Genomic DNA, 14,380 nt, shown 5'->3' on the forward strand with positions numbered 1-14,380 from the left:
ATCTGACTTACCACAGCCTCCAAGATCTCCCCTCCCCAAGCCCCCCAACCTCATCATTTATAAGGGATGCTGATTTGTAATTCATTTTTATTTTTGTCTTTGCAATTTATTTAACACAGATTCACTGTGGGAATTATAATTTCACTAGCCAAGAGAATACAGGATGTCTCTTAATAAACCAATAAAGAAATTAAACATACTCAAAACAAATGATAGATGAATTACCCTACTGTACCAGGCAAGGTGAGATAAAAGGAATAAAGTCCAACTACACCTTAGTTAAGGTGTACCTTTTCTATGAGTTTTAGTTTCTCTGGAGAGAAGGCTTTGCCAACCAAGATCTGACTTCCATCTGCCAGCATACAAGTCCATCGCAGCTAGAGCACGTTGCTAGGGAACAGTGGTGCAGGTGCCCACGGGCAGGCTGATCTCCTCTGGCTGTTGTTCCAACCACCGCCTAATAAAGGTGTCGCTTTTACCAAGGCAAGAGGTATTAGCAAAGGGTAGCTTTTACCCCGACTGACAGTTGCTTCTCCTCATGTTCTTAGCAATAAGCCCCCAGAAAGCCCCCTCAGCAGCTGGGCTAATAAGTGCTTTCCTTTTTTTTCCTCTTTTACTTTTTTATATTGGAGTATAGTTGATTAACAATGTTGTTAGTGTAAGGTGTACAGCAAAGTGATTCAGTTATACATATACATGTATCTATTCTTTTTCAAATTCTTTTCCCATTTAAGTTGTTACATAATATTGAGCAGTGTTTCCTGTGCTAATACAGTAGGTCTTTGTTGGTTATCCACTTAAAATATAGCAGTGTGTACAAGTCAATCCCAAACTCCCTAACTATCCCTCCCCACCCAACCCTTCCCCCCCGTAACCATAAGTTCATTCTCTAAGTCTGTTAGTTTGTTTGGGTTTTGTAAATAAGTTCATTTGCATCATTTTTGTTTTTCAGATTCTGCATATAAGCAATATCATACAATATTCCTCTTTGTCTGTCTGACTTACATCACTCAGTATGACAATCGCTAGGTCCATCAGTCCATCCATGTTGCTGCAAATGGCATTATTTTGTTCTTTTTTTTAATGGCTGAGCAATATTCCATTGTATATATGTACCACATCTTCTTTATCCATTCCTCTGTCAATGGACATTTAGGTTGCTTCCATGTCTTGGCTACTGTAAACAGTGCTGCAATGAACACTGGGGTGCATGTACCCTTTCGGACCATGTTTTTCTCCAGATATACACCCAGGAGTGGGATTGCTGGATCATATGGTAGTTCTATTTTTAGTTTTTTAAGGAACCTCCATACTGTTCTCCACAGTAGTTGTATCAATTTACATTCCCACCAACAGTGTAGGAGGGTTCCCTTTCACCACACCCTCTCCAGCATTTATTGTTTGCGGATTTAAAAAATATATATATTTATTTATTTGGCTGTGCCGGGTCTTAGTTGTGGCACGCGGGATCTTCATTGAAGCATGCGGGCTCTTAGTTGCAGCATGTGGGATCTAGTTTTCAAATTCTTTTCCCATTTAAGTTGTTACATAATATTGAGCAGTGTTTCCTGTGCTAATACAGTAGGTCTTTGTTGGTTATCCACTTAAAATATAGCAGTGTGTACAAGTCAATCCCAAACTCCCTAACTATCCCTCCCCACCCAACCCTTCCCCCCCGTAACCATAAGTTCATTCTCTAAGTCTGTTAGTTTGTTTGGGTTTTGTAAATAAGTTCATTTGCATCATTTTTGTTTTTCAGATTCTGCATATAAGCAATATCATACAATATTCCTCTTTGTCTGTCTGACTTACATCACTCAGTATGACAATCGCTAGGTCCATCAGTCCATCCATGTTGCTGCAAATGGCATTATTTTGTTCTTTTTTTTAATGGCTGAGCAATATTCCATTGTATATATGTACCACATCTTCTTTATCCATTCCTCTGTCAATGGACATTTAGGTTGCTTCCATGTCTTGGCTACTGTAAACAGTGCTGCAATGAACACTGGGGTGCATGTACCCTTTCGGACCATGTTTTTCTCCAGATATACACCCAGGAGTGGGATTGCTGGATCATATGGTAGTTCTATTTTTAGTTTTTTAAGGAACCTCCATACTGTTCTCCACAGTAGTTGTATCAATTTACATTCCCACCAACAGTGTAGGAGGGTTCCCTTTCACCACACCCTCTCCAGCATTTATTGTTTGCGGATTTAAAAAATATATATATTTATTTATTTGGCTGTGCCGGGTCTTAGTTGTGGCACGCGGGATCTTCATTGAAGCATGCGGGCTCTTAGTTGCAGCATGTGGGATCTAGTTCCCTTACCGGGGATCGAACCCAGGCCCCCTGCATTGGGAGTGTGGAGCCTTAACCACTGGACCACCAGGGAAGTCCCTGTTTGTGGGTTTTTTGATGATAGACATTCAGACAGGTGTGAGGTGATATCTCATTGTAGTTTTGATTTATATTTCTCTAATAATTAGCAATGCTGAATATCTTTCATGTGCCTCTTGGCCATCTGTATGTCTTCTTTGGAGAAATGTCTATTTAGGTCCTCTGCCCATTTTTTGATTGGATTCTTTTTCAAAGAACCATCTTTTCATTTCACTGATTTTCTTTAGTTTTTCTGTCTTCAATTTTATTGGTTTCTGCTTTTATCTTTATTATTTTCTTTTCTTCTGCTTTCTTTGGGTTTAATTTGTGCTTTTACTAGTTTTAAAAAATTACCTTTGTTCTTTTAATATTTAATTTTAAGTATATACAATTTGATTTTCTTTTTAAGATTTTTTAGATGTGGACCATTTTTAAAGTCTTTATTGAATCTGTATTCCCTCTGTTTTATGTTTTGGTTTCTCAGCCGCGAGGCATGTGGGATTTTAGCTCCCCAACCAGGGATCGAACCCGCACCCCCTGCACTGGAGGGCAAAGTCTCAACCACTGGACCGCCAGGGAAGTCCCCAATTTGATTTTTAATAATGGCTGTGTTCCACAACCAGCTCACAATGTTTCTCATATCCACACGCCTCACACACTGCTATGAGCTGCCTCCATCACACACTGCTTCCAAGTTTCTCTCTTCACAGGTGGCCTCTTCCCTCAGCTCCAGACTCTCTCCAGCTGCCTGTTCAGCATCCCCACTGGAATGTCCAATCGACATCTCAATACAAACATCTCAAAACAACATCCACCACAAGGCCCCAATCTTTTTTCCCCTACTCTTCTATCCTCCCACTTTGTAAACAGCAGCTCCACACACCAGTTTGCTCAAGTCCCCGGGTAGGGCTTCATCCTTGACTCTTTTTTCCTCACACACCACATGTAGTCAGTCAGCAAGTCCTCTCAGCTTGACCTTTAAAACATCTGGAGTCTGACCACTTCACACCACCTTCTCCATCATCACCCTGGTTCACACCGTATCAGCTCTCACCTAGATTCTATATCACACCCCGCATGGGCCCCCTGCTTTGTTCTTGCCCGTGTCATCTATTCTCACCACAGCAACATGAGTGATCCTGCTAAAATGTCAGTCACGTCGGGTCTCTCCTCTGCTCACAACTTTGCAATGGCTCCCATCACAAAGAAGAAGCTGAAGTCCTTACCAGAGCGGCCAGGATCTGCCCTCCCCATGTTGCTTACTATTCTCCCTTCCACCGACTCTTGCTTTTCTTCCAACATCCAGCCATGTTTCTGCCTCTGATATTCCCTTGGTCTACAAAGCACTTCCCCAGATCCCCACTGCCCAGGGCTCACTGCCCTGCTTCCTTCTGTTCACACAGCACCTCCTCAGAGAGGCCTTCCCTGACACTCTTTAACCCCATATCAGGCTTTATTTTTCTTCACAGCTTTTAGCACTCAACTGCCAGACATCATATTACATACTTATTAGTCAGGGTCTACCCCCCCACACACACCTCCACTGTTCCACTTACCACGTCATGCCCTAGAACAGCACCTGGGTCCTAGTAGTCCTAAATCAGATTTGTTTGTGAATGAAGGACTGAATAAATGAATTGAGCAGCAGCCAGGAGAATGCTTAAAACCCACCCTTCGCTCCCTGCTGTATCGGGATGAGGGCGCGCTCCCTGGCAAGGCTGGTAGGGTGCTGGAGAATGTGGTCCCCTTGACTCCTGTAGCTCCACCTTGGCCACCTGGCCCTTCACCCCTGGCACTTCCTCCACCTATGGTGAACTTCTGGGTTCCTCAAATGGACCACTCTCTCTCAACCTCAGGCCTTCCTCTATCTTCAGGCTGGAAACCCTTTCCCCACTCCACTTGGCTTGTTCTTCAAATGTCCTTCAGGCTACAGCTTGGCCACCACCGGCTCTGGGAGGCCTTCCTTGACCTCCTCAACTAGGTGAGGGGTCTCCTCAGCTCCAACTGACCAAGGCTTACCCCACCACAGTACATGTCACGCTCAACTGCTTCCCCACCAGACTGTGAGCTCCCTGGTGGCGGGGCCTGTAATTTACTAATCTCAGGCCAAGGGGGCCCAACACAGAGTAAGTGCTCAACAAATACAATTTGAATGGCAGAATGAATGAACAAGTGGATTAATAAAGACCAAGCCTGCTGAGGGATGGGGAGAGCACCTAGGCCCCCCACCCTACTCCTCACCCCTGTCAGCCTCCCGCACAGAGGGCCTGGTTCAGCCCAGCTGAGGAGCAGGGAACTAGCAATCATCCAGGGACTACAGGGTGTCAGTCAGTCACAGCTCTCAGTCCAGTCCTTGCCAGAGGGCCAAGAGCCTTGGGGCCCCACCACGTGACAGGGATGGGAGAAGAAATAAATGGCCTCCAGGCCCTGGCAGGAAGAAGCTGAATCACCCCAAGTCTGGTCACTATGCTCCCCTGCCATTACCACTTTCTGCCTAACTTCAAGCCCAGGTCACACTCCCTGGGCACAGTTCCCAGGATGGCACCCAAAGGGAAGGCAGAAAAGGGCTCCTCCTAGACCTGCAGACAACAATCACTGATGAACTGGGTGGCAGAACCAGAATCCACACCCATGCAGCCTGAGCCTGAGCCCTGGGTCACACTGCTGCCTGTGTCCCTGGAAGGTCTGCTTCAGGGCCCAGGACCAAGATGTCAGAGGCCCATGATGAACCCAGATGAGGCCACTGAGAAGACAGTCTGCAGACCAAGCTTCACCCTCCCTGATGCCTTGTCTGTGTGTATGTGAAGTGGAGAAGAAGGGAGAAACAGCCCCATCACCCGGCTGTGGCAGCCTGGCACTGGTCTGGCTCCCCTCTCTCACCTCCCATATGCTCTTTTCTCGGCCCCAGGGTCCCCTCTCCCCAAGAGTTCGTGGCCCAAAATCTCCCTTCCGCTTTACAGGTATGCTATTTTATACAGCATACCTGAGGGCAGAAGAGATACTGGGGTCCTCAATTAGGCCTCTACTAGTGTCACTCCTTCCGTGGGAACCCCTTCCCATATCCCAGATCAGACCCTGGTGGTTAAAGAAGCTTCAATGGCTCTGGGGATCCTCAGTCCTAGCCTGATACTACCACAGGGGCCTCACAAGCACTCCTTCCACAGCTCCCCACATTTCTGTTAGCCCTCGTCCAAACAGTGCACCTGCTCCTACAGCCTCAGTGCTCACCTCTGCCAGGACCGAGACTCAGACCAGACTTGTTCCCAAGTCCAAGCTCCTCTCTCTCCATGTGCCAGGGCAGCCCCATTCCCCTATGTCTCACCTTCCCCCTTTCTCAAATCCACCTGAGAGTCTCCTGACACCCTCTATAAAGTGACTCTTGACCTTGGCTTTAGCCAGATCCCAGCACCTCCTTTCTGCACCCTGCCCTGCTCTGCCATCTCTCCTGGCCCTCCCACCACTGCCTGTCAAATTAAAATGACCCTTTTCTGAGCCAAACATTCAAGCTTTCCACAGCATGGTCAGCCCAGCAAACTCCAGCTCTGCCACTCACAACCTGTGTGACCTCAGGCAGATCATTTAGCCTCTCTTGCCACGATTTCCTCATATGTAAAATGTACTTCGAAGGCTACTGAGAGGTTTTAAAGGCAGTGAGTCAGTAGGTATCCAACACTTGATAGACTTTGGGTCTGATCCCCACATCCTACCCTGGCTCAACAGACTCCTGCTTTCCTCCCGCCCTCCTGGGAGAGCTCTCTGCAGCCAGCAGCACTCTCGGGCTTCCTGTGTGTTGTGGCATGAGGTGGGCAGGGGCGGGTCTGAGGCCAAGCAAAGTGACTGCAGGGAAGGAAGCCACCAACTTGCCTCATGTTTCTCTGGGCCTCAGTTCCCCCTCAGCTCAATGAAGCTGAGATTTCTACACTCAAGGCCAGGATGGGGAGATTTCTACATGGAGGCTGGGAGGGGCTGCCTGAGCAGCAGGAGTGAGCCTCTGGCGCATTGGGAAAGGCAGAAAAACAAACGCACCAGAATCCAAATCAGGAAAGCCCAGAGCAGGGGTTGCCGTGGCAACCTGCGGCAGGCTCCCAGCTTCTCTGGGGTGGGAGCCGCAACTTGTCAGGCTCGGCTGCCCCTGCCTCCAAGCTGCCTCTTCCAGCTCAGCGCAGATCACCACAGACACAGGAGAGGGGCAAGGGCACAGAAAAGTACCTCTGCCCCGTCAGGTGGGCCCGGCAGGCCTGGGCTCCCACTACCAGCTTTATTCAGATTACTCCTCTCCCAGGGTTAGGCCTATACCCAAAGGCCTCCAGAGTGCACGGAGTCACCGCAGTCCCACCACCCAGGCCCCAGTGCCAAAAGCTCCAGCCTCACCCATCAGCTGCCTGGGCTGACACGGCATCCCGGTGTGTGGAGATGCCCTCAGGCTTCTGCCAGTGCCAGTGGCCTCTAAACTAATATGTAGGCACAAGATGAAGGGGGCAGTAAGATGATTACCCAGACCTCCCTGCATATCTGGGTGAGGAGGGGACAAGCACGAGTGCCAGGCACTGGTGTAGTGCTTTATGTATGTTTTCTCTCATTTAATAGCATTCCCCTTTGACAGATGAGGAAACAGCCTCAGGGAAGTTAAATGACTTCCCAAAGTCACAGAGCCACTGGCTGGTAAACAGCTGGGTCCCAACTGGGGTTTTCCAACTCCTGGGCCCAGACCCTTCCCATGGGGCCTGTTACTGGATGCCCTGGACTGACCACCCAGCACGTCACCAGGGGACCTCAGGGCCCTATCACCCAAAGACCACCAAAGCACTGTGCCCAGTCTGCACAGACGCACAGTAAACAGACAGACAATGGCCTTCATGCTTCCATTTAATGGCCAGGCCAGCACTGCCCAGATGATGCCCAGGCCCCAGTGGGGAAGTCCTCCCTCCTAGCTGGTATCCCCTGAAGAGCCCACCCCAGCTGGTGCCCCTCAGCCTCACTAGCAGCATCCCAGTCCAGTCCCAGTGCCGGGGCAGCCTCATCTTAGCTCCTTCAGCAAGCTGTTGATAGAGCCCAGGAGTTCCCAGAAGTAGCCCTCATCCTCGCCATCCTGGAGCTCCAGGGCAGCCAGTGCCTGGTACTCAGCCTGGAGGATGACCAGCGTCCTGTTGAGCTGCAGGTCCTGACGGTAGCGGTCCCGACAGGTGGCCAGAAGGGCACCCAGCGTTTGTAGCACCTTTTCGCGGGCATCGTGCTCTGGCAGTGCCAGGAGGTGGGCAGTGATCTCGCACCAGCCCTGTTCCTGAAGGTCTGGCAGGAGGTGCACCTGGCGGTACTGCTGCAGCTTCTCTGGGGACGTCTCCCGCATCAGCTCAGCCTCCTCCTCAGCAAACATCTGCCATCCACACAGCGAGGGGCCAGGGTGTGGAAAGGGGAGAGAACACACAGAGAGCAGTCAGCCCTGCCTTTCAGACTCGAAGGCACATGGCTGACCCATGAGTCTGCACCCTCTTCCTCCTTCCCCTTGGGCCTCAAAGGCCCTTCATGGGAAAAGGCCAACTGGACTCATAGCTTCACACATGCTCTCCAGCCCATCCATATGTCTACCCATCTGTCCATCCATCCACTCATCAAAAACAACTGTGTAATGTGCCAGGTGCTGGAGAAACCAAGATGGAGACATGGTCCCTGCCCTCAAGGAGCTCAGGATCTATCAGGAGATTAAAAATTAACTGAATAAGTCCTAAATATCATGATACATTTCATCCAGCAGGGTGGTGTGGAGGCAGACAGTCTGGATTCAAATTCCTGCTCCACCACTGACAGCTGAATGATGGAATGACCTTGGGCTAGCACTTTGCCTCCCTAAGACCCAATGCCATCATCTCTTATGTGGAGGAGAGGACGTAACCCCTTCAGGACTGTTGGGAGAACTCAGTGGGACAGTGACCATGCAGCCAGTGCCCAGTACACAGAGCACACCCACAACGTGAGCTTCGCCATCAACAAACATTAGCTGTACCAGCAGCAGCATCACATCACCATCACCACAACTACAGATCCACTCCCTCAGAGGAGTTAGGGCACGGGCGACAGAGGAGGCTGGCATGTCCCTGAGCCTTGAGAGGCTTGTGGGAGTTGCCCAAGGGGATAAGGGTGGAGGTTCCACACACACAGGAGGGTTGTGACAATAGGCCTGGGCCCACCTCATGTTTGAAGACCAGCAGGCTGTTATGGTCGAAGGGGCATGAGGGCCAAGCTGGGGCCCAGAACGCTCAGAGCCCTGGACGTCCCTGGCCATTATGCTGAGGGCCTGGGGAGTTGAGGAACGTTTGGGCAGGAAGTCACATGCATGGCCTGTGTCTGGTAAGTGCAGAAACCCAGCCCCATCAGAATATGGTGGGAACCGATCCTGCCAGGCTGCCAGAGGCAGAAAAGGAAACACATGAAACCCGACAAGTTACCAACTTATTTCACAATGCAGAGTACTAACCACTACATGATCACGGCAAGCCACCAGGCGTCTACCAACTTATTTCAAATGTCAGAGGAAGGCTATGCAGAGATGGAGGGTTGGCAGTGGGTAGAGATGTCCCATACTGGTTGTACTAAATGTACTTGCAAGAAGAAAGAAGGAATCAGGGGAGGATGAGGCATGCCCTAACTCCAGGGGAGGATGAGGCATGCAGATGACAGGGAAGGCAAGAGGGAAGCCCAGAAAAAGATCAGGGGCCACAGTGGACCACCTGATGGCTTTGGCGCTTGTTGGAGCTGGCAGAGGAAGCAGGGGAGGAGGGGGGTCAGCATTCTGGGACAGAAAAGGCTGAGAGGGATGTAGTAGTCCTTTCCTAACCTACTCCAAAGTCTAGCCAGCTCCACCTCCAAACACATCCCAGTCCTCCCAGCTCTCTGCCCCATGGGCCCTGCTCCTCACTGCACTTTTGCAGTCCCCTGCCTCCTGCTTCCAGTCTGCATCCTCCAGTCCTCTGACAGCAGACAATGTGGCACAGCCCCAAACCCTGCACAACTTGGCATTTCTGATGATAAAGACTGACTCCCTTCCCTGGGACTTGGAGGCTCTTCAGGATCTGTCCCTGCCTGCACTTGGGCTCCTCCCCACACATGTCCTCACCCTGGCACCTGTCACACCACCTCTCCCCCAGGACCTATGTAGGTGCAGCTCCCACTTCCAGGCACCCTCTCACCCAACACTGACTCCACAGTCAACTTGACTCACCCCTCATTTCTCACTCAGCACCTCCTCTGACTCCCCAGAAGAGGTTAGGGCCCTGATCATAAGACTCCAGGGCCTACATGCTCTAGGAGATTCTCTGATAAATGTCTGCCTGAAAGCACCAGGAGGGCAGGGACCATGGGGCTGGCACAGCACTGGCAGGGCAGACACCCGGTCAACACTTGTGGAAGGAACCAGCGGGCAGGTCACCCCTGCGGCCCTTCGGCTCCAAGAAGGCACAAGAGGACGTGGGCTCATGACCACAGGAGGGCATCCCAGCTCTGCAGGAGCCCAGACGTCAGGGCACAGTTTCTTAGTGGAGGACCCACCAAGAGCCAAGGGACAGAAGAAGAAATGCCTGGGGTCTGGCAGACCACAGAAGGGGTAAGCCAGTGAGCCAAGGACCCTAACAATCTGAGGTGGTCCCACACTCTCATGGGAATTCTGCCTTCAGCTGCTACCTCCTGACACCAATGATGCCCTCAAGGTGCATGGCATTCCCCCGGTTGGCAACCTGTCACACCTCTACCTTCAGGCAGCCCTGGACCCACCCCCAGATAGGTTTGGCTAGTTTGACTAGCTCTTTATTCTCTCTGAGAAACCATAAGAACAAGAAGCCCTGACTGCCTCAAGCGTAAAGTATGGCTGCCATCTGTTCTAACACTCTCCGGCTGAAACTCCTCCACGGTCCTCCTCCTGCAGGAGGATGGCTGTCTCCATACTGTTTGCAGAGAGACGCCACTCCCTCCCTGATCTTCACAGCACCCCAAAGCCTCAAAGGCCGGCTCCAGGGCCAGCTGACTCAGGGGCCTGCCTCTCACCAGAGCAACCTTGGTGAGACTGCCAGTGGTAGCTATCCGGGGATGAGGCAAAGTCACAGTGCCCGCTACGCCAGGGCTGGAGGCAGCAAGGAGACACCCAAGTCACGAGGGGAAAGTGATAGGTTTCTCCTGGGAAATGCCAAGCCTATGTACATGTCCTTCCCCTGGCTTGCTGGCCCACTCCCAGGATGTCAGCTGTGCCCCCGCCTTATTAACTGGATGTGAGGACCACATGGCTGCCTGCTGTTCTGAGAAACCGGGTTTCTGCAGCTTAGAGGGGTGGAGGAAGAGAAAGGGGGAGTGGGGGGAGAGAGAGAGGGAGAGACTGAAAGACAAGACAGGACAAGAGAGACAGAGTGAGTGAGTGCACACACACAAAAGCCAACAGGTGGAGAGAAAAGCAGCAACAGACAACCCTGATCCTTGGCCTGAGGCCTGGGGGGAGGGGTGCACAGGGGAGGGGCAGGGAGGAAGGGCTGGGCCCCTCTGCCTCCAAATTCAGAAGTGGTTTCCAGCGGCTGCCCAGCCCTGCTCCACTAATCCGCAGCTGGCTGTAGGGAGAGTGTGGCCCCAGAGATGCAGCTGAGAAAACCCTGCCAATGCTCTCTGCAGCAGCTGAATTAAGAATCAGCCCTGGCTGGTTTTACCCTCTCCTTAATTAAGACACTTCTCAGGCTCACAAACACCAAAGTGGGCTGGGCACCAAGTCTCCTCCCAGATGGCAAGCCCGTGGGTCCCTGGGTCCCTCAGTGGCAGCCAGTCTGAGCCCCTGCCCAGAGCCAAAGTTCCCAGAGGAGGCACCTCCAGGTTTCTAGAATCTTAAGATTCAGCATCATTCCAGCCCCTGGCTCCTCAGTCTCCTAGCTCCTGTGATGGCTCCCAGACACAGCTGCTCCATCCCACCTGCTCCTGGTCACCCGCACCCTATGTTTCAGCCAAATGACCTTTTATTCCATGAAGGGCTGATCCTGGCTGTTTCTGGCTTCTGGTCACACTGACCCTTCATCATGCTGACCCCTGTGCTTGCACACTTGGCCCTGACCACTGCCAGTGCCCCCTCCTCCCCTCCCAGTCCTCACCAGCCCTCAGGTTTTAGCTCAGCAGTCACTTCCCACAGGACATCCGCCCTGACATCTCAGAAATCCTGGGCCCCACAGCATCCCTGTCTGCCCAGCTCAGGGTTGGCATGTTTGCTCAGGAAACTCAGCTATGAGGATGGAGGGAATGGATGGAAGATATGGGGAGGGGGGAGGGTCAAATGGCCAGAAACAAACACAAAGCAAAGTGCACGGAAGGCAGGACAGGCCTGGGCACTCACCTTCTCAGTGACCAGGTCGTAGAGCAGAGTGACCACGCGCACAGCCAGCACCTCCATGCCCTTCTCCTGGACCAGACTCCTCAGCACCTGCAGCCCCCCCAGCTTCAGGAACTGCTGCTGGGCATAGGGGAAGTGTCGCAATAAGGAGCACAGGGCAAACAGAACCTGGGGAGGCACAGATCCAGATGGGTGAGGGGCCACAGAAACTAGGCCTTGGGGCAGGCACCCGGAGGTGCCCCAGCTACCCCAGCCCAGCTCCCATTCTTCCTGGCCCCAACCACCACCCTTGGGTATAGCCCACCCCCGTACCCAGGGCTGTGAGAGCCAGGAGAGACATCAGACACCTTCAACACCACCCAGTGGACAAATGGAGGCCCAGGGCAGGAAGCCAGGGTGTTGAACCTGAGACTGCACCGTGGGAGCAGGCCTCCAGACGCCTCACATGCTGCTGTGCTGCTTTAGGTGAAGGGGACCTCTCCCCCTACGCCACTCAGCGGATGGCCACTCAGGCCCCCAAGAGTGATGTGTACAACCCGGAAAGGGACCCTCGCCTTTTAGGCTCCACAGGTGTGCTGGGGTCTGGGCAGGAAAAAGGCAGCAGAAACTCACCTTCTTCTTTGCAGTGAGAGACTGCTCCGTGGCCAGAACGACCAGCAACTTCTGCAAGGCTCCTCCCTCAATGGCCTCCACCTGGACCTTTGGGTTGCTGGAGGGGGAAGCACAGGAAAACAGGACTTTGCACCTACTCACCAACTTGGGGGCACGCCCCTGGGCCCAACCCAGGTAAGAGGGCTACCACCAGAGCAGCCATCCCTGGGGATGAACAAGGTGCACCAGAGGTGCTCCCACTCTGGACAAGCTAGAACTTATCCGGGGAAACAGAAACTGGTGTAGGTCCACCTGGGTACAATGGCCTATGGCACAGACAACAGGGCCAAGGGCCCCAGGCCAGTGTCCACTCCCTATCAGCCAATGGGCTGGGGTGATCTGGGAACGGAAATCACCTCTACCATTTTAAGATCCCTCTGATGTTAAAGGTGCTACTTCAGTGTCCCTCCTATGGAAAGCCTTCCTCCACGCTCCTCAAGCCAGCCTTACGTGCTTCCCCCTTCCATGATCCCAGGTGCATCACACTCTGGGGGAATCACGAGCGATCTGTTCCCTTCAGGGTGTGGAGCTCCAGGGCCAGGGACCCCTTCCTCTCTCTCCCCTCCTGGGTGGAGCACACAGACAGTATGGAGTAAACACTTATGGGAGGGAGGCAGACAGAAAGAACAACATCCAGGGAGCCTTTGCATCCCTGAGTAAATCCCAAAATAGGACCAACCCAGCTGCCTCCCTGCTGGACTCTCCACTATGTGACAGCAGCTACTATGATTGTCCCTGTACCTTAGCACTCAGCACAGGGTCTGCCATGGCGTAGGGCCCTGGACAGTAAGGAGTGAATGAAGCAACATATGTGTACAACCATGACTGCATCAACCAACAAACGGGCAACACTCAAACACAAAGAACCCAGAGCTGCCTCTGGAACTCCAGTCCCCATTCTGGGCTAGAGAAACGAGTGATGAGCTTTAAACAAATATTTCAGGCAAAGCCCTCATGGATGAAAGGATGGGGGTTCTGGAGGGTGAGACCTCCTCTAGGGCAGGGTGCGAGACAGAGACATGGCTGGGAACCCCTTACTTTCTAAGATCAAACTGATGATGAATTAAGGAGCAAGTGCCAAGTGCAGGGATCTGTGTAGTTAGGCCTTCGAGGAAGGTCAAGACTCCTTCATCAGCAGCTTATGAGGTCTCAGAAAAGAAAGGTGGCAGGCATGTAAAAAGCCTGAGACCAGCAGCAAGGGGAGAGGCTGGACCAGAGGTGAGACAGTGGCTGTCACCCTCACCCAGACAGCAAGCACACAGAGGGCACCCAGTCTCTTCTGGGCTCTGGCTGCCTTATCTTAGCATGGTCACCACAAAGTACCCTGGAGACCCAAAAAGCACCTGTTTCTCCTAACCCCCAATCTTAGCAGGGGGCCCTCAGAACATCTTGTAGAGTAAGGCAGAGTACAGACAAATCAGAGTCGATTCCTGGTCCAAAACCCAGAGAAAAGGAGAGGCAGGTAACAAGAGAGAGAGCACACTGCTGCTCAAAGGAGATGGCCTGGCACACAGCAGGCACCCCATACAAGCTGGCTGGATGGTATGGTAATGGGGCCCAAGTGAGTCCTTGATGGTCCACCCACTACTCCTACCAGGCACCAGCTTCAAGGTTCGAAGCAGAATTAGCACATGGAGCCAATTTTCCTGCTGTAAAATGGGAGGCGCCTGCATCCCTCTGCATCTTCTCTGCAAAAGGATGCGCAGGGTGGGTGTCGGCCTTTCCCACCGCAACTTCACTTGTGTCTGAGGAGCAGCCTGGAGATGCACTGGGGTCCCTGGGGAAGAAGGCTGACAGCTCCTCTCCAGACAGGCAGGTGGGCGCCAATGCAGGGATTATGGAGCTGAGCCTCTTCCCTGCCCCCTGCTCCCCCAACTTGAGAAAGGCAGCTGCTTCATCAAAGCGTGAGTTAATTAGGGCTGTCTCTGCCGTCATGTGTCTGAGGAACGCTCACCCACAACAGGCAGGGTCTAGGAAAAGAAGTCAACCACGCTGAGAAA

General features: G+C 52.2%; 1 protein-coding gene across 1 annotated transcript; it reads right to left on the reverse strand.

Annotated features, from left to right (window-relative positions):
- Window positions 1-7,231: 7,231 nt before the first annotated feature.
- LOC114485282 (nucleotide exchange factor SIL1-like) lies at window positions 7,232-13,148 on the reverse strand. Its single transcript, XM_055083355.1, has 4 exons — window positions 13,122-13,148; window positions 12,342-12,500; window positions 11,733-11,897; window positions 7,232-7,754 (listed from the first exon to the last, which is right to left on the reverse strand). Exons 1-4 carry the CDS (start codon window positions 13,146-13,148, stop codon window positions 7,398-7,400), a joined length of 708 nt encoding a protein of 235 aa, XP_054939330.1. The 3' UTR covers window positions 7,232-7,397.
- Window positions 13,149-14,380: the final 1,232 nt, after the last annotated feature.

This window comes from Physeter macrocephalus, unplaced genomic scaffold (assembly GCF_002837175.3).
Source record: "Physeter macrocephalus isolate SW-GA unplaced genomic scaffold, ASM283717v5 random_1630, whole genome shotgun sequence".
Lineage (NCBI taxonomy): Eukaryota > Metazoa > Chordata > Mammalia > Artiodactyla > Physeteridae > Physeter > Physeter macrocephalus.

Coding starts and splice junctions, on each gene's coding strand:
- LOC114485282 (XM_055083355.1), bottom strand. CDS start 13,148: ATGGCAGACCCTGTGCTGAGTGCTAAG. Junction 12,501..13,121: donor ACCCTGTGCTGAGTGCTAAG/GTACAGGGACAA, acceptor GGTTGGGCCCAG/GGGCGTGCCCCCAAGTTGGT. Junction 11,898..12,341: donor CTCTCACTGCAAAGAAGAAG/GTGAGTTTCTGC, acceptor GTGCCTCCCCAG/GTTCTGTTTGCCCTGTGCTC.